This window comes from Phyllostomus hastatus, unplaced genomic scaffold (genome assembly GCF_019186645.2).
Source record: "Phyllostomus hastatus isolate PE091 unplaced genomic scaffold, TTU_PhHast_1.1 phas_scaffold_93, whole genome shotgun sequence".
NCBI classification, from domain to species: Eukaryota; Metazoa; Chordata; class Mammalia; order Chiroptera; family Phyllostomidae; genus Phyllostomus; species Phyllostomus hastatus.
In genome coordinates, this window is record NW_025334042.1 from 16,409,946 (window position 1) to 16,429,338 (window position 19,393).

At 42.2% G+C, this 19,393-nt stretch overlaps 1 protein-coding gene across 1 annotated transcript in view; it reads left to right on the forward strand.

Moving 5' to 3' along the window:
- The window catches only part of CS (citrate synthase), a 25,790-nt gene continuing 6,397 nt past the window's right edge, over positions 1–19,393 (forward strand). The window contains exons 1-6 of the mRNA XM_045830167.1: positions 1–207; positions 11,557–11,607; positions 13,921–14,028; positions 14,933–14,998; positions 15,347–15,478; positions 15,727–15,915. Coding sequence (XP_045686123.1) covers positions 166–207; positions 11,557–11,607; positions 13,921–14,028; positions 14,933–14,998; positions 15,347–15,478; positions 15,727–15,915 — 588 coding nt within the window. The 5' untranslated portion in view covers positions 1–165. The remainder of the gene's footprint in view (positions 208–11,556; positions 11,608–13,920; positions 14,029–14,932; positions 14,999–15,346; positions 15,479–15,726; positions 15,916–19,393) is intronic.

Here is a 19,393-nt window from a genome sequence, read left to right on the forward strand (position 1 = left end):
TCGAGCTGGGCGCCGCCGCCGGTTCGTCTATCCTTTTCCTCGGCCGCCTCCTTTCAACCTTGTCCACCCGTTGGCGCGGTGTCTGGTGCAGCGGCGGCGGCTCCCGTTCCTGCCGCAGCTCTCTCCCCTCCCTCCCTCCCCGCCAGATTCCCGAGTTCTCCTGCCATGGCTTTACTCACTGCAGCCGCCCGGCTCATCGGAGCCAAGGTGAGCAACTGTGGGAGGGAGCGCGAGGTCCCTGGGTGGGGCTGTAGCATTGCGGCCCTCAAGCCCCGGGGTCTTCCTCCCCTACCCGTACGCGCCCCAGCACGCCTTAAAGGGGCCCTGCTCTTGGCTGGCCGCCAGCCTTTCACGGACCTCCCGGGGCCATGTGGTACGCTGGCTTTCCGGCCCCTGCAAGAGAAGTGATCACTCCCCGCTTGCCCCCAGAATGTGGTTTTGTGCGCCTGGAGAGGGTACTGTCCACCCGCATGTTTGGGGTGTAAGAGGGTGATGCGTGGTCCTAGGAGAAGGATCCACCCATGGAGAATATAGGTGTTGTGCTCCTTCGGAGTTAGGGAAAGAGCCTGCTTGGAGTGGGGGGTGGAAGATAAGAGGAGTGGCTGGGTGAACAGATGTGCTTCCTCGACTGGGCCAGAGCTGGATCGATGGTTGATTCCGGCTTCTGTTTTGTAAGGAGGGTCTTATCAGTTTCTGGCTGCCCGTTTCCTTTTCTGCACCCCAATTATTTAAGCCCTTAGTGACCAAGCCATAGCATTTCCTGCAAGAGTAATGGGAATGGGACTCGGGTCCTCTTTGTCCTTGGGACTCTTTCACTTTATTCTTTATATAGGAGGGCTTGAGTGGGGTGGAGCACCTCTATAAAACATGCGTGGACATCCCATACGGTTGCAGAAAGAACCGGAAGGACTATTCTTCCAGACAGCAGACCATTAAGTAAAGATAACTGAGCAGGAGATTGTAATCCCAAGGTCGTATGTCCAATCCTACTACTCGATCACCCAGGTTTTGCTGTTGCTCTTAAGTCTGCTCTACCCAGGAGAGATTCCTCTCATTTTGGGGGGCCCGTCTGACTTTTATTGCCTTTTGGATCATAGGAGTATTGTTGCAGGTGTTGGTGCTTTCAAATTGTCGGTATTTTTGTGTCTGGGTAATGTGGCCCTTTAAGCAGAAACTGCTATGCTGAGGGAGTCCCAGCTCTCTAATCCACACAGGGACAGCTCCACAAGTGACCTTGACTTATGCAAAGAACTTATACTTCCTCTTTTGCAGACAGATTAAAGTTGCCAGCACCTGAAGTTAAGGAAAACCTTAGGATGGTTTTGGCTTTCTGTGTGTTACCTTGCATGGTTGGCAAATGAGGTGAAGTCTGTAGAATTTGCATTTGGTGGAGGCTGATCACTTGTGAGATACTTGTCTTACTTGACTGTTGCTTCTCCTGCCAGGCAACAGGGTAAGGAAGCCTCCTGGGACAAGGAGCAAGTTCTACATAGTGTTTTTGGCAGAATAGGGGACACCATAATTGGCTCATTGCAGAGCTGCTAACCCAGAGCAGATAGTCTAACGCTGCAGTGAATTTGAAAAAGGCTTTAGAATTTATTTTGCCCCTTATGCTTCTGGGGAAGCTCAGAAAGCTTTTGAGATGACAGGGCTACATAACTGTAGTACCATTTTTATTTTGCTTTCCTGTGAAAGCTGGACCTGAGGATCCCAGAAACCTATAAATAGAAAGCCATTAGAAGGCTTTTGACCCCCTAAAACTAGCAAAACCCAACTGTCTCAGGACTGAAAATTTCCTGATACTTAAGAAGAAAGGTCAGGATACTAAGAAGCCTTTCAGTTTGTCAGAATTGCTAGCACCCGTCTGAGCTTTCCAGGTTAGCCTGCAGCTTAGTTGGTACTCAATTTTACTCTTCCTGTGAAACTAAGCTTTAGGAGGGGAGAATAGTCTTCTGACATGGGAGAACTGACCCCGACCACTTTAAGTCTCAAGGTCATATATAGTTTCACTTTTCTGAAGAGAGATATTTTTTTTAACCTTGCTAGGAGACACAAATATTAGTCATTCTGTTTTTTCATGTAACTTAATGATGAACACCTGAGTTGGAGAGCTAGTCTTATTCAGAGCCTTGAGATTGACTTATTGTTTATCCAGATGAATTTGTACGACGAAGTGGCTTTAGTATTAGCTGTTGGTGGCTTAGCTTTGTGATGAAAACACTGACTTTACAGAGGTGATCTGGGTTTGGGTTTAGGCTGGGAATTTGTGTGGGGCCACCAATTCACTTCTGGACTCAATGCTGATGTGGCTTAGCCAACCCTAGTTACTTCCTGTACCATTGACAGTTCTCCTCCAAGCTAGGGTGTTTGATAACTTGGAGTAAATCAATCCAAAAGTATTTCTAGATTATTGCTAGACTTTTTCAAGACACTTAAATTAATACCTGTCCAGGCCTACACCTGTAACCTCTTCTATATAAATTCTAGTCTGATATAGGGTTCAGTAAAACTGAGTCAGTTTTGTTCTGTGAAATGTTACTGAAGCTTAAAACCCAAAACTTTAAAAAGCAAGCGCTCAGATGTCTGTGCCTTTACTTTGATTACCAGCCTACCCAAAGTAGTGGCAATTCGTTGATGCTTACTAGATGGACCAGAGATGAAAAATGGAGAGTAAAGCCTCATCAAGTGCTAGTGGCGAGATGATTGCATGTGTTCTTCCAAGTGGCCTTTAGATTGGTAGCAGGTGACCGCCTGGGTGAGGGAAGGCATAGTGAAGTAGATAATAGAGAAGAAAAGGCTGGCATTCCTAGTTCTTGAAATCCAAGTGGGCAGAAGGCAGGAAACCAGACTTGGTGGATTTTTCTTAAAGCACACACTAATTCTTTCTGTCCTGTGTCAGTGCTTTATGTGATAGAGTTGAGTAGGATGTAACATTTAAAACAGTGAGGGCCCCGACTGGTGTGGCAGTTCCCAGTCAGGGCACATTCCTGGGTTCAGTCCCTGAACAGGGCGTATATAAGAGGCAACTGATCAATGTTTCTTTCCTTCGCTTTCTCCCTCCCTTTCCCTCCCTCTAAAAATAAAATAAAATCTTAAAAAAAAAAAAAGGCTACTTTAGTGATAGATCTTTCTTAAGAGCTGACTTTAACTGTCATTTCTTCCTTCAACTGCCCAAATTCCTTAGATTTCTATATTTCTTTTAACATAGCTTTTTTAAAATAAATAGTTTTATTCATTTATTTTTAGAGCGAGGGGAAAGGAGGGAGAAAGAGAGGGAGAGAAACATCAGGCGGTTGCCTCTCACATGCCCCCAACCCAGGCAATGTACCCTGACCAGGAATCGAACCAGCCAACTTTCAGTTTGTGGGATAACCCCCAACCCACTGAGCCACACCAGTCAGGGCTGTTTTTCACTTTATTCTTTTTTAAAGGATATCATTCTAAAAGGTCTGTTAAGTTCACAGTAGACATCATCACCTGGGATGCTTGTTCAGCTTGCACAGTCATGAATCCTTTCTTTCGATTCTGATTCAGCAAAGGTGGGATGGGATCTGGAAACTTGCATTTTTTCGAGTACCTCAATGACTGAAGACCCCAGTGGTCTGTTTAGGTTGGGCCATGTGCAGCCCTTTTTGTTTCTAACTTGATTGAATGTTCATATGAAACTTCGTGAATGTTCAGGCATTTTTTTAGAATTAGTGATTATTTAAAAAAATTGACTTCGAAAGTAATTATTCTAACCAATAATCTGTTTAGGCTATTATCTTTAGGTTTGTCTTCATAGGTATTTTTTTTTTTTCAAATACTGTATGAAAAGTTTCTTGTAAATCCCTCTAGCAAAGCATTAGAAGCTAAAACATATAAGAACTTCTAGTAGAACTGACGGAACTAGTTTCTAGTTCCTGAGAAAGGAGTAAGGTGACAGAACCCATATATATTATTTGCAAATGCACACTTAGTGTGGCACATAATAAATAGAAGTTCAGCAAATATCTATTAAAGAACAGTAGGGATTTCTACTGAGACAAGAATTAGAACTTTTGATTTTTTTCTGAAGCTGAATTGGTGTCTTTTGCTGTCTTTCTTGCTGGATGGTCAGCAAACCTGTAGGGAAGAGTCTGCTAGAAAATGACAGGTAGCTCTGGCTGGGTAGCTGAGTCAGTTAGAACATCGTCTCCATACACCAAACTTATGAGTCGGATCCCATCAGGGCACACACAAGAATCAACCAATGACTGCATCAATACATGGAATAACAAATTGAGGTTTCTGTGTGTGTCTCTCTGTCTTCCAAATCAATAATGAAAATTCAAAAAAGAAAATGACAGGTAGGATGAATAAGGAAATTTTCAGTATGAAGGGGGTCAAAGTATGAAATCTGATTGTTCTGCTTAGGCTATTCACTGGCCTATTAGGTGCAGGCAGACTTCCAGTACCACCATTGTGAAACACCGATGTTAAATGGCTTTAGTTCTCTGACCTGGTTCTGGGGAGAGAAGAGCCTTTGTCCTGTGTGTGTGTTCTTTTTCCTTTAATGCAAGTCCTTCCTCTGCACTGGAAGCCTTTGTAGCACAAGATTTTTCCTAGCAGTTATTAGTGCATTATATTTGCTTCATCGGCTAAGTCAGTTCTGCTAACTTGGCAAGCTCTGATCTTTTGTTGATGGAGGACAAGGACTCTGCGAAACTCAGAGCATCTCTCTCAAGCTTTTAAAGTTGGAGTTCCTGGATATGTGGCAGGACATACTCTGAATGTATCTGCGAGGGAGGATCAAAGACAATTTTGCTTTTCCCCTGTAGAGTAAGGGTGTGGACCACCCTTGTGGACCTAGATGTGGACCAATGATGATAACAGGCCGAGATGAGTAAGAGAGAAATAACTACATTGAGTAAGTGCTTATCCAAATAGAACGCTACAGTTGCTAGAATTGGGGGGAGAAGGGAGTCGTTTTAATTGATTTTTGATAAGTGATTCGGCCAGTGCCCTTTTCCAGAAATACCTGAAGTATGACAGGCAAGCCTTTGGCAGAATTCCCTGCATGTACTATTAGTCCTTTTCTCCCTTTGGTCCTTTAAGGCATTCTTTTCATTGTGTTTTTCCATCCTAGCACATTTGAGAGCTACAACCCACTTCTAGCAAATTCACTAGAAGAGTTCTTGCAAGGGTGGCAGCAGGTTTGAAAAGGCCTCTTAGTGATTGTGATACCCCCATCTTTGGAAGCAGCTATCTCCATCTCCCCGTGAAGGAGCTGACCTGTTGGGTGAGGTGACTCCCCAATTAACCTGACAGCTGCTGTTCCAGTAGGGTGACTCTACGCATGGCGTGCAACCGGAAACCGAAAGCCCAGTTGCCAATGCCTCCAAAATGGGGGGAGGAATTGGGAGGTGAAAATCAGGGGTGACTCAGAGGTTTGTAATCTGCCTGTCCCATCAGTGAGTATAGCCTGAATGTACTGTACAGCGCTATTCAGCAGCTTTCTTTGGCAGTCAGGACATAGAGGAAATGCAGTGTGTAGCTGTGGGTACAACAGTCCTCCAGCATCTCCTGTCTAGACTCATTTGCTCTGCTGGTGGAGATGAAGGTTGAATTTGTTTCCTCTCCCTGACTCCTCCCGTCTTGGTCAGGCAGCCCTTAAAAAGGAAATTGGGATTTCATTTTGTGTTCCCAGCTAGAGGGAATTATCCATTCATCCCTTCCTCACGCTTGCCTGCCCCTTTCTTAGGATCCAGTTTCAGGGCAGAATTGTGACACCTGAGGCAGGAGGTAGTTGGTCGATACAGTTCTGAGAAACAGATACTTCTCCAGCTCGGCTGTGCAGAAGGCCCTGTTCTGGATGCTTTACTATGACCAGTTTAGAGATGTGAAAGCCAAGGCAGGGTGGCCAGTGGCCCAGGATGGCTATGAATGAGGCCAAACACAAAATCATAAATTTACTTAAAACCGTTTAAAAAAAAATTTTTTTTTTTGCTCATCAGTTTTTGTTGGTTTTTGCATATTTAATGTATAGCCCAAGACAACTCTTCTTCTTCCAGTGTGGCCCAGAGACGCCAAAAGGTTGGACACCCCTGGCAGAGTTCAGAATAGGCCTCACCAAAATATGCCACTTCAGTGTGTAAGTTATTTTGAGCTTAAAGCCCAACAAGACACTGCAGGCTCACAAGAAATTCACTTTTCCCTTAAAGAATTTAAATTAGGGCCCTTGCCCATAATAAATATCACCAGAAATGTCTTTTTGTGACCTATCTAGATAGAGGGCAGGGCAAACTTCTAATTACTGAACATCTGCTCTCCTTCTCCCCTCTGAATCCCCAAGGTGGTCCTTGGCGCAGGGTATCAAATGTGCCTCATTTTCCCTTTTGTCTCTGCATCTCTTGTGTAGGTGGGCTTCCCATGTGTACATATGTATTAAATTTGGTTATTTTCTCTTGTTAATCTGTCCTTTGTAGATTTAATTACCAGACAAGTGGAAAGAACCTGAGAAGGTAGAAAGAAGGTCCTTCCTCACTCACAGGTGTCAGGCCAGACAGCCAGGGTGGTGCAGCTGGGCAGGGGCAATATTTGGACTTGGAACTTAGTCAGGACTTGACCCTCATTAACTCCAAGTCCCAGGCCCTTTACACTCTGCCCTCTGCTCCTTAGCTTAACACTTTGGACCATGGTTGTGTCTCAAACTTTATTGTTCATATGTGAATCACCTAGTGATTCCATAGGTCTGAGGTGAGGCCCAAGATTCTGTGTTTCTAAGGATTTCCAAGTAATGCTAAGCCATTGGCTAGGCAGTCATATTTTAAATAGCAAGGCTTTTGAATACTTCTACATAAGTCCTTGTTGGAGCCTTAGAATTGGACTTTGATCTAAGTAGCTTGAGTGTTAGCCTAAGTATGGAGAAGGAAAGGGAAACAGTAGTCAGTCGCTTGGCTTTGGATATCTCAGTTATTTGGTAATGGAGCTGGGCTAGAACCCAGGTTTCTGTTCCTGATTCCACTTCATGTCTCTGTCTTCTACATAGTTAGGTAAAGTTGCCCTCACTGAAATTTTTCCTGTTCTAGCCTTTTGAGTGGTCATACCAATGACTTGCTAACTTTAAAATCTTTCTGATTTCTTGAGTTTTTCCTAAGCTGCAGGGTTAGCTAAAAATATGACTAAACCTTACACTGAAGGGTGTGAGAAAGTGGCCATACTATTTCATTTGATATAATTATTGTCTAACAAGTACAAAGCACTTGCTATGTACCTGGCATGGTTTTAAGTGCTTCGTAAGTACAGGGTGGGGCAGAAGTACATTTATAGTTATTCATGTGGAACATAGAATAATAAATTATACTACAAGAATAAACTCACAGCTGTAAACCTGCTTTTGCCTCACCCTGTATTGACTTAAGCCTCAGCAAACATTTGAGGTTGGTGCTGTTACTGTTCCCATTTTACAGATAAGGACACTGAGGTTCAGAAACGTTAAATGACGTGGCTAGGGTCACACAACCAAGAAGCGGCAGAGAAGAGTAATAGAAACAGAATATATGAGCTTTATTCTATAGCCATATAACCAAGGTCTCCACAAATGAGCATTGCTTTGCAAATTGGAGATCTGGCTAAGAAGTGTTGCTGATGGAGATTAGGGACCATTGAGATCAGCTCTCTAAATTACCCCTGAGGCTTCTCATTAAATGACAGAGATGCTCTCTACAAAGGAAATTAAGACTGCTGATGGTGAAAGTGAGGTGATAGTTTAGCTCCAGATTCCTCTTCCCTAACTATTTGCTTAAATTAGCATTCACATGAACAGGTCTGAGAAGTGGCTGAGCCGAGTCACCGCCCCTCTGCTTCCTTTTAATGATGTTGCATCCTTTCAGCCTTGTTAAGTGACCTCCCACCCTTTCTTTCTGATTTCCTCTTTTGTTTTTTGTTTTACTCTTAAATGAATTAAAAGAAGAGGGCCATTCATTGATTCTAGCAGTTTTCTCTCACAAGGGGGAAAAAGCTTTGTTTTACGTTCATACTGGTGGAAGAAAGACCGCCAATCTGAGGTAATTTCCATTTTCATCTTAAGATCTGGGCTCTCATTCTGTTGATCTTTTATGGATTTTCCCCCTAAGACTTAACCTTAGCCCTGGCCCAGTAGCTCAGTTGGCTAGAGTGTTGTCCTGATACACCAAGGTTGTAGGTTGTATCCCTGGTCAAGGCACATACAAGAATCAACCAGTGAATGTATAAATAAGCGCAACAACAAATCAATGCTTCTCTCTCTCTCTCCTTTCTCTAAAAATCAGTAAGTAAGAAATTTTATTTTTATTTTTTTAAAGGAGATTTTATTTATTTATTGTTTTAGACAGCAGGGAAAGGAGGTAGATTTAAAGGTGATTTAAAGGTGGAAAACTTAAAGGTGATTTAAAAGTGGAAAAATGATCCATTGTTGGGGGGAGGATTGAATGCCAGAGGTAGGGGGTGGGTAGGGCAGGGGACAGTAATGGGGGAAAAATGGGGATAACTGTAGTTGAACCACAATACAAAAATGAAAAAAGAGAAAAATTATCCATTATGGAGCTGTTTCAATTTCTTTCTTCTCTCAGATGATGTGTTTCCCTGTAGCCTTTAAAAACACAGCCAACCACTGCAACATTTCAAAGGCTTGTTGCAGGGCTGATGTAGTCCCTGGGAGATGGGGCCTCTGTAATAGGAGATAGGTGGGACCACTGAGCATGGAGTGGCTTGACATGGTTATTAGTTCTGTAAAACAGAAGTTTGAACTTACATGTTTTCTCTTGTCACTTTTTGGTGACTAGGAACAGTAGGCAGTTAGTTCTTTAGTGCCATTTTCCCCTTGTAGGGTAAAGAGGCTAAAGAGCTGTTTACTTCTCGCCCAAATGGTCCTCAGTGAATGACAGCAAACTCTTTAAGAAGTTAATGAGCCCTGGCTGATGTAACTCAATGGCTTGAGTGCGGGCCTGTGAACCAAAGGGTTGCTGGTTCAACTCCCATTCAGGACACATACCTGGGTTGCAGGCCAGGTCCTCAGTAGGGAGCATGTGAGAGGCAACCACACATTGATGTTTCTCTCTCTCTGTCTCTTTCTGCCTCCCCTCCCCTCACTCTAAAAACAAATAAAATCTTATTAAAAAGAAGTTAATGAAAGGAGTTGAAGATAGTCCTGGGTAACAAGTTGCGGCATTCCCCCTGTGCTTTAGGGACATAATTAGTTTGGCTCTGCTCTCTGAATTTAGCTTTGGATTGATTCTTTTTAAACTAACCTTTTTCTAAAGGGTCACTTCCCTTTTCGGTCCTCAGTCCTACCACAACAAAAAGAGGGGTATTAAAATCCAAAAAGCCTCAGGCCCCTACTGAACCCCCATCCTAGGAATGTAGCTTTTTGAAATTTATACAGTGTCATTGGTTCAAATGATTTTCAGTGAGGCAGTAGTTACTAGAAGAGGTATTTCTGGCCTTTTGGCAAAAGGAGGAAAAACTGTAGACTTGCTCTGGAATTAGTGTATATGTATGTAATCTTTTTAGTTTTCAAGGTGCTTTTATTAATTTGTATATTTTTTATATTACCTGTTAGTCCCCTTACACCTCCCTCCCCTCAGCAGTCACCACACTGGCGTCCGTGTTCGAAGCGCTCTCAAGTTCATTTTATCACAGAATGACCCTGTGAGTTGTGCAGTGGCTATTAGCACCACATGATAGATGAGGAATCTGGGACCTACTTTGTCTCATTTTCTTTTCTTTTTTTTCTTTTTTAATATTTTTTATTTATTCACTTTTAAAGAGGGAAGGGAGGGAGACAGAGAGAGAGAGAGAAACATCAATGTGCGGTTGCTGGGGGTTATGGCCTGCAACCCAAGCATGTACCCTGGCTGGGAATTGAACCTGCGACACTTTGGTTCGCAGCCCGCACTCAATGCACTGAGCTACGCCAGCCAGGTCATTTTATTTTCAAAACAGTCTTGTGCAGAAAAGTTATCTCTGTCTAAAGCTCTTTTAGCTGGTTAGTATAGTAGTCACCCTTGTCCACAGGGGTTACATTCCAAGACCCTCAGTAGATGCCCAGAACCACAAATAGTACTGCACCCTGTGTACACTGTTTTTCCCTAAACATACAGACCCATAAGTTTAATTTATAAATTAGTAACAGTAAGAGATTAACAACAATAACTAATAGTAAAACAATTTTAATAATATACTGTTGTAAAAGTTATGTGAATCTGGTCTATCTCTCAAAATCTTTTATTGTGTTATACTCACCTTTTTGTGTAAACAAAGCACTTCACGGCTTCTCTTTGGCATATTCCAGTTGCCAGCATTGCTACTCTTTATGTTTTGGGACCATCATTAGGTATCAACAAAATGAGGGTTACTTGCATGACAGTTCTGTGATACCTTGGCTGTGGATCTGATGACCAAGCTGGCTGCTAAGTGATGAAGGGGCAGGAGTGTACTCAGTGTAGACACACATGCTGGACAAAGGGGTGATTGACATCCCAGTGGGACGCAGCAGGATGGCGTGAGATTTAAAACTTAGGAATTCTTTATTTCTGGAACTTTCCATGTAGTGTTGTTGGACCATGGTTAACTAAAACCAGGGATAGGTGCTGTGTAGTATACAGCTGGTTGTATTTTCAGAGGCAGGTAGGGAACTTTTTATTGCAATTCAGTTGATCTCATAGAAGCTCTTTCTCTTTGGGGCAGGGGACCTACCTCTAAACATAGAAATAGGCTCGTTATGTCACTTGGCTTTGCAGTGAGGGATATACAGCCTTCTGGAATCTCACGCAGGTCTATCTTTCTGGATAATTTTCCCAGAGTGTATCTGAAAACATTCCTTTGGGTGCAGGTATATAAGCCATAAACACTCAGCTGCTGTTTATCTCTCAGGTCTGTATTTTACCCACTTTAAGATATTTTATCACCTGGGTACATGACTGCGGCTTAATTATTCTCTCAGCACTTTAAAGATTTTCCAGTTTCCTAGTTTCCATTGATGTTTTTGAGTAGTCTTCTCTCAGTTGTTACTTTGTAGATGTTCTGTCTTCTCTGCTTTTTCCAGGAGCATTTGAGGTAGTCTTGTGAAAGGCTGCCTCTGCCTGTGGGCTCTCCTAGACTGACTGGAGAGAGTGAAGTGTTGCCAGAAGACTGAGTGCAGGAGGGACCTTAGGGTTAAGTCATTGGTCAGTTTCCTCATTTGCTTTTCTCAGAGCCACTCAGAACTGTTAACAGCTAGATTGTGATAGACTGGGTGCTCTGTAACAACAGCCTTTCTGACCTTTCCTCTGTGCTTAACAAAGCGTAGCCCTGGAACCCAGATGATGAGAGAGGAGAGTCTGCCCTCAGGAAATGCTAATGAAGTTCTGGATGCAAGAAGCAGATTTAAACTGACTGCTGCCTCCAGACTTGGTAACTCCTTCTAAGCTATTCAGAGCTTTTTACAGCTTTCTAACATGCTGTCATACCATTCTTAGAGGCTAAGATGAAGAGAGAGAGGTTAAGTCACTGTCACTCCTTGTTAATACATAAGAGAGAGGGGTAACTATTGCATAAATTTTTGTGTTTTCTTTGCAGAATGCATCCTGCCTTGTTCTTGCTGCCCGGCATGCTAGTGCTTCCTCCACGGTAAGGATTGAAAATGAGGACTGAGATTCATTGAGTAGCTTGACCCTGGGTCAGGGCTGGGGGATAGTTTGGCTGCCACCCAGGCTCATCATTATCCTGAGTATCTTCTGGAGGTGTTCATTGTTATTGTTACTGTGGTTATAACTATTATTATTACTACTATTTTAAGAAGTAATATACTCAGAGACTTCCAGTCAAGATGGAGGCATTAGTAAACTTGCTTCGCCTCCTTGCACAACTACAGAAAAAAATTACAACTAGACCTCAAAACAAATATCAGCCAGCACCATCAGAAAATCGAGCTGTATGGAAGTCCAACAACCAAGGATTTAAAGAAGCCACATTCATCCAGATGGGTAGGAGGGGCAGAGAGGCATGGAGACAGTGGTGTGGAGCGGCGGTAGAATAGGCGATCCCACATTCGTGTGTGGTAGATAAAAATCAGGATGGATACCTTGGGAGTGAGGGGTTCCAGTGCCAGGAAGATGAGTCCCCATAACTTCTGGCTGTAAAAACCAGGGGGGATTGGGGTGGCGGAAGAAACTGCCAGAAATTCAGGAGACTCTTCTTAAAGGGCCCTCCTAGACTTAAAACTTATGCAGACCCACCCACTCTGGGATTCAGCACCAGGGCAACAGCTGGAAGGGCATCAATTACACATGAGGAAAAAGTGAAATGACTGAAAACAGGGCACGTGCTGAGGAAACTTCCAGAAGCGAGGCAGCAGCACTGTCCCCTCTCTGAGCCCTCCTCCCCCAGAGAGCAACAAAGCAGTGAAGCAAGTTGCCCCACCCTGGTGATTACCCAAGGCTCCACCCCACACAATTTATAGGTGCCTTTTCTGCAGTAGGCTACACTACTAAGACAGGGAGTCTGCCAAATTGAGGAGACAAAGGAATATGGCCCAAGTGAAAGAACAGAACAAAACTCCTGAAAAAGACTTAAACAAAATGGAGATAACCAACCTATCAGATGCAGAGTTCAAAACACTGGTTATCAGGATGCTCAGAGAACTCATGGAGTATGGCAACGGCATAAAAAAGACCTAGTCAGAAGTGAAGGTTAAAGTAAGTGAAATAAAGAAAAATCTACAGGGAATCAACAGTGGAGGGAATGAAGCTGAGATTCAAATCAACAGTTTGGAACATAAAGAAATAAGTATTCACTCAGCACCGCAAGCAGAAAAAAGAAATTTAAAAAAACTGAGGATAGTATAAGGAGCCTCTGGGACATCTCTAGACCTACCAACATCCAAATTATAGGGATGCCAGAAGAAGAGAGAGAGCAAGAAATTGAAAACCTATTTGAAAAAAGAATGAAAGAAAACGTCCCTAATTTGGCAAAGAAAATAGGCATGCAAACCTGGGAAGCACAGAGAATCCCAAACAAGTTGGACCCAAAGAGGACCACACCAAGACATATCATAATTAAAATGCCAAAGGTTAAAGATAAAGAGAGAATTTTTTTAAAGATTTTATTTATTTTTAGAGAGAGGGGAAAGGAGGGAGAGGGAGAGAAACATGGATGTAGGAGAGATCAGTTGCTTCTTGCATGCCTCCACCTGGGGACCTGGCCCACAACCCAGGCATGTAACCCTGACTGGGAATCAAACCAGGAACCTTTTGGTTCACAGGCTGGCATTCAATCCACTAAGCCACACTAGCCAGGACTCAATAAAATATGTTTTTAAAAAATAAAAATCACTCAATAGTAGTAGTGAAATGGGAATATCAAATATTTTTGCCTGATCTTTTTTAAATTGGTAAAATATGCGTACTGTAAAATTTACCACTTGAACAATTTTTTTTTAAATATTTTATTTATTTTTAGGGAAAGGTAAGGAGAAAGAGGGAGAGAAACATCAATGTGTGGTTGCCTCTCACTCATGCTCTACTGGGGGCCTGGCCCACAACTCAGGCATGTGCCCTGACTGGGAATCAAACCAGCGACCCTTTGGTTCAAAGGCCGGCACTCAATCCACTAAGCCACACTAGCCAGGGCCATTTGAACAATTTTTAAGAGTATTAGTTCAATGGTGATAAGTACATTTACATTATTGTACACCCATCATCACTGTCCATCTCCAGCAATTTTTCATGTTCCCAAATTGAAACTATGCCCATTAAAACAATTTCCTAGTCCCCTTTTCCTCTGCCTAATTCTTTTAACCTCATTTGTACAGAGTAGTTGACCAATCTTCCCTGGCAGATAGAGAAAGCCAAGTTCTAAAAAGCAGTCTTCATATATACCTACTTTGCAGGAAATGTAGTCAACATTTTGACCATCACTTAGCTTGATTTTTTCTCTTTTTAGAATTTGAAAGATGTGTTGGCTGACTTGATACCTAAGGAGCAAGCCAGAGTTAAGACCTTCAGGCAGCAACATGGCAAGACAGTGGTGGGCCAGATCACTGTGGACATGGTAAGGGTTGTGAGGTTTTGGCTGGAAAAGTAACTCTGTAATGTGCTTCAACAGAAGTACTGCTGTTTTTACTGACTGTTCAAAAGTACAGGGTATGGCACAAATAACGCCCCTCTTTTTTTTATTACAAAATCATAAGCATATAATTCTGTCATGTAACAATATCACACCAGGCAATTGAGGTGAAATGTTCAAATTAAAGCTATAAATTACTACATTACCAACCACACTCAAGCAGGCGTTACTTCTGCCAGACCCTGCATTTTGTCCCTTACAGGGAAATGTTGGTGCTTAATGAGGTTAATTAGAAATTAGACTTGTTTTCTACAGATTTAATAGTGGAACCTAACTTAATTCACCTATGGGAGAGATGAATGAAGTTTCTATTCCTCTCTCCAACCCCCTGTCTTTTGAAGTCAGGTCTCTCTGTCTTTGACTTGGTGCTGTACCAGCTGTCCAGTTCAACTACAGGCCCTGTGGAACAGCTTAGGACGGCGGCTTCTCCTCCAACCCTAATAATAGTCTGTTTAGCTCAGACAGCAATTCCACAGCAGTGTCCAGCCATTGGTCTCTAGTTACTTCCTCTGTAATAGGTCCCATTCTGTTTACTTTGGTTGGAGAGAATGAGGGTGGGCAGGAGGAAAAATAAAATTCAATAAGAAAAGGAAGCAAACAGAAGCAGAAACATCAAATAAAGGTAGTGATTTCTCAATTTAAATATGTCATTTCCAGCGTTAGCATTCTCCCTTGCAAAGGTCCATACTATAGTAAGTTAACTTCTCAGAAGTCATCCCCAAATGAAGTCTTACAAGTCTGAGGTAAATGACCTCTCCAAGATCCCGTGAAGCACTGACACCCTGTAGCCTAAATTATTCTATTGGCTGCATCCTCTTTTTTTCTTTAGATGTATGGTGGCATGAGAGGCATGAAGGGGTTGGTCTATGAAACTTCAGTTCTCGATCCTGATGAGGTAAGAGACACTCATGTTAATCATCAGTAATTACTGTGTGTACGGACTGTCATCGTGCACTCCATGGGTTAGACCACTGAGGGTAAGGAGAACAAAACAAAGCACCTACCTTCATATTTTGAAAGGTCGAAAATACATATATATGGAATAACTTAAAAATAAGCTTACTTTTTAAATAAATGAACTAGTAAAACTAAATGTTCAAAGCAGAAGTAAGTAGTGATGTGAAGATTTAAGTTTTAAAAGTTCTGTAATTTGATGACATGTCTAATAAAGAGTGGGACCAGTCAATTATGTGATTTCCAGACGAATAAATACACGTTGTAATTCTTACTCTTCTCCTTCTAGGGCATCCGTTTCCGTGGCTACAGTATCCCTGAATGCCAGAAACTGCTGCCCAAGGCTAAGGGTGGGGAAGAACCCCTGCCGGAGGGCTTATTTTGGCTGCTGGTAACTGGGAAAATCCCAACAGAGGAACAGGTAGAGTAGGACATTGGCTTTTTTCATTCCCCTCCTTTGCCTTTCTCTGTCTCCAGCACTTAATCCTGATCTGGCTGTGGGTGGTAGTTTATAGCGGTGAATGGTACAATGAGGGGAAGGAATCAAATGAGAGTTCTGCTGTATAAGTGAATTGGGTTGAATTCTCTTGTACTTTCTTTACTCAACTGTCACTGCCTTTTTCTCTTCTTTTTCCTAGCCTAGTTTGAGCAGTGTCTCCTTTTCCACAGGTATCTTGGCTCTCAAAAGAGTGGGCAAAGAGGGCGGCTCTGCCTTCCCATGTGGTCACCATGCTGGACAACTTTCCCAACAATCTACACCCCATGTCTCAATTCAGTGCAGCCATTACGGCCCTCAACAGTGAAAGCAACTTCGCCCGAGCATATGCAGAGGGCATCCACCGAACCAAGTACTGGGAGGTAGGAAATTTGGTGCAGTGATTGATGTGTGATGAGGATTCAAAATAATTGAATGTGAAGGAAGAAAATGAGTGTAGAATCTTTAGGAAAATTTACTTCTGAGTTATGCCAGAAAGTTATTTAACAAATTTTTATTTTGGCTTGCTTTTTGTCAATCTTTGAGATTATGAAGATATATGGAGCATGCTTTCTATCCACCAAAATTGTTGGTTCTGTTAGGGTGATACGCATGTAAAAAATTGTAATTCAGTAACCCTGCTGTAATATATACACATGTTGGAAGATTGAAAAAGGATGTGGCTTAACTATAGGGTCCCTGAGGAAGACGTCGCAGCAGTCTCACCCTAACCTCAAGGAGAGCCTTGAGAGGTCTCACAAGTTGGGGGAGAATGGCAGCCCAGGCAGCCCTGGAGTCAGGGGGACTGATGCCAATTGGCCGCAGTTCTGGACTAGCCAACTCAAGATACCTGTCAGAAGTACGAGGGTGGTTAGTGTACTGGAACGAGGATTCAGGATGCTGCGCTTTGTTTTCTGAAAATGAAATGTTTGTTCTCTATGGTTGTAGTGGGAGAAGACTGCTGTTCCTTGTCCCAGTGCTGGGTATCTAATTCCCTCCATCTCTTTCCAGTAGCCCACACACTCTCAAACACTGGGTAAGGTATAAGTTTTCTGGCTAGTTTGTAGGAGGACATCTTATTTTCTTTGGTTTCTTATTCAGAGACAGGTAGTATGGGAATAGAAAAGGTTTTTTTTTTTTTTTTTTTTTTTACAAAACAGGTATAGTAAATGATTTTTGACTGTAAGATGCCCAACCACCACAGAGGCCCAAAAGTTCATTGTGATGCAAGACACAGAATGGTCAGTGAGCCATACGGTGGTACACTGGGCTGATGAAATCCCCTTGGGCTTTGGCAGATCCTGCTGCATTCTGTTGGTTAATATTTATTTGATGCCAACTGTGTATAGAGAATTATGTTTGCTGTTGGGGGAAGGCAAGAGGGAGAGTTTGCAATTAATATTAGCCTGTTTGGCATTGAAGAGGAAGGCGTTGGAATGGTGTGGCGTGTTCGCGTTTACAAGCACTTAAAGCATTTACAGAGCCGCATATCAGTAGGTTCAGAAGGCTGTATAACCTGAATATACTGTTTTTCCTTTCCTTTTTATTGTAAATTGCTGTTCACTTGTTAACTGTGTGGGTCACCCTAACACATAAGAACTACAGTTGTGTTTCAAAACTCGTCTTTTAGAAACTGACCACTCAGAAGTGCCTCCACTACTCACAGTGCAGCTGACTTGTGTGTCACGTGGAGCGGGGATAACAGCTCCTTCGTGCTGTAGGTATTTCCCAGCAGCCAGACATGCTCACGGCTTCACACCGTCCTTTGCTGAATCACTAAGATGTACTCCTCTGTTTTCTGTTGCCTTCATTTCAGTGCGCAGCCACTTATTGATTGTTCTGGAGAGTATAAGCCATGCTGATGTATTTGTCGGCCTTAGAAAGTGTGTCTAATGAGTTCACACTAGACAAAAATTAGGTTTTAATGCTTCCATTTAGTGGAGCTGAATGCTCTTCTGCTGCTACATCTTGTAACTCTTAAAAGTTATATACACTATTTCAGTTCAGTTTTCTGTTTTGGTTAATTTAACCATGGACTATTTAAGAATGATATGACAGCATTCAAGTGGTTATTTCTGTTCAGAAAACTAAGTTTATATATGATCTGAGTGTTTACTATGATCATCAGTTCATCTTATTGCAGAGGATCATTTGCCTGCAACATTTCTTCCATCACAGTTCATATGGCTTTAGATAGTATAACCTCTTGAGTTGAAAGAGGTCCCTTTTTATTTGGCTTAACTTCACTGAAGTCCAGATTACTTTGATGCAACCAATGGTTTAATTGTGAAGTAGTCATAATTTAATGATGAGTAAGATTTGCTGACAGGTCAAGTTTTGCTAATAATGCCACCTTCTATAAGGCCTATAAACAATATGTGGGTCTCGAAGCTGTTTATAATAAAAACATCCTAACACCTAACAACTTTTGAGAACATGCCAAGTATACTTAAGTGCTTTTTGTTCATGATCTGATTTAATCCTCAGAACAACCCTTGAGGTAGAAGTTGTTCCCATTTTACTGAGTGGGAAAACTGAGGGTTAGAGAAATTAAGTAGCTTGCAGCTGGTAAGTGGTAGAGACAAGATTCAAATTTGAGTCTACTCTACTCTGGGGTCTCTTCACTATTAATCATCTTCTCTGTCTTCTTAATAATGATTGATAGCTAAATACTTGGCCAGAATTTTGCCAGCAATAGAGGTGTTGGTTCATGATGACGGTTATGGTCAATTTTGTTACCTTTATTCCAGACAGTTGTGATGGTGGCATGTTTTCATGTCTTTTTTCCAAGGCTTTATAGATGAAGAATGTGTTGGTACAAGCAGCTAAATAGCATTCCAGTCTTCGCTTATTAAAGAATAAATGAGCACGAGTTCTTTGTCAGGTTTTGGTTGTGGGGTTTGTTTGTTTGTTTGTTTGTTTGTTTTATTGGTTTGAGAGAAAGAGAAAGACATCAGTTTGTTGTTCCACTTAGTTATTCATTCATTGGTTGATTCTTGTATGTGCCCTGACCTCCTGAGACCAAACCCTCAACTTTGATGTATCAGGACAATGCTCTAACCAGCTGAGCTACCTGACCAGGATTCTGTCAGGTTTTGTTTGTTTGTTTGTTTGTTTGTTCATTTGTTTTTAACTCTTTAACTGCACAGTATTGACCACTACAAAAAGCAGCGTAAGGAACCTACACTGTCATACCTGGTCTGATAACCTATTGCTTTTTGTTTGTTTGTTTGTTTGTTTGTTTAAAAGATTTTATTTATTTATTTTTAGAGAGAGGGAAAGGGAAGGAGAAAGAGGGAGAAAGAGAAATCTCAATATGTGGTTGCCTCTTGCACGCCCCCTACTGGGAACATGGCCCTCAACCCAAGCATGTGCCCTGACTGGGAATTGAACCTGCGATGTTTGCAGGCCTGCACTCAATCCGTTGAGCTACACCAGCCAGGGCTGATAACCTGTTGCTTTATAAACTTTATCCTCACTGGTAGATGTTGAAATAATCTCCTTTTTGTAGTTTATGATGTGGTCATTCATACTTTCCAAATGATTTTTCAAGTTGGTGTATACTCCACAGATATCAGTTTGCCTAACCTGGGATTCTGTTCTGGGCATTCTACTGATGAATCAAGTTCCCTTAGAACTTTCTATCCTTGATGTAGGCTTCTGAAAGTAACCTCCTTCCTTGGGGAATGTATGATTATGATGTAAGTAATCTGAGAACTTGCAGAAGTATTAACTATTTTTTGCTTAAGTAGCTTTTCGCAGTATTCTCACTGAATTCTGGTGGCATTGACAAAATTCGCTGAGTAATTGAGTATAGATGACTTAATAGAAATTAACTTATTTAGGCTAGTTATTATGAAT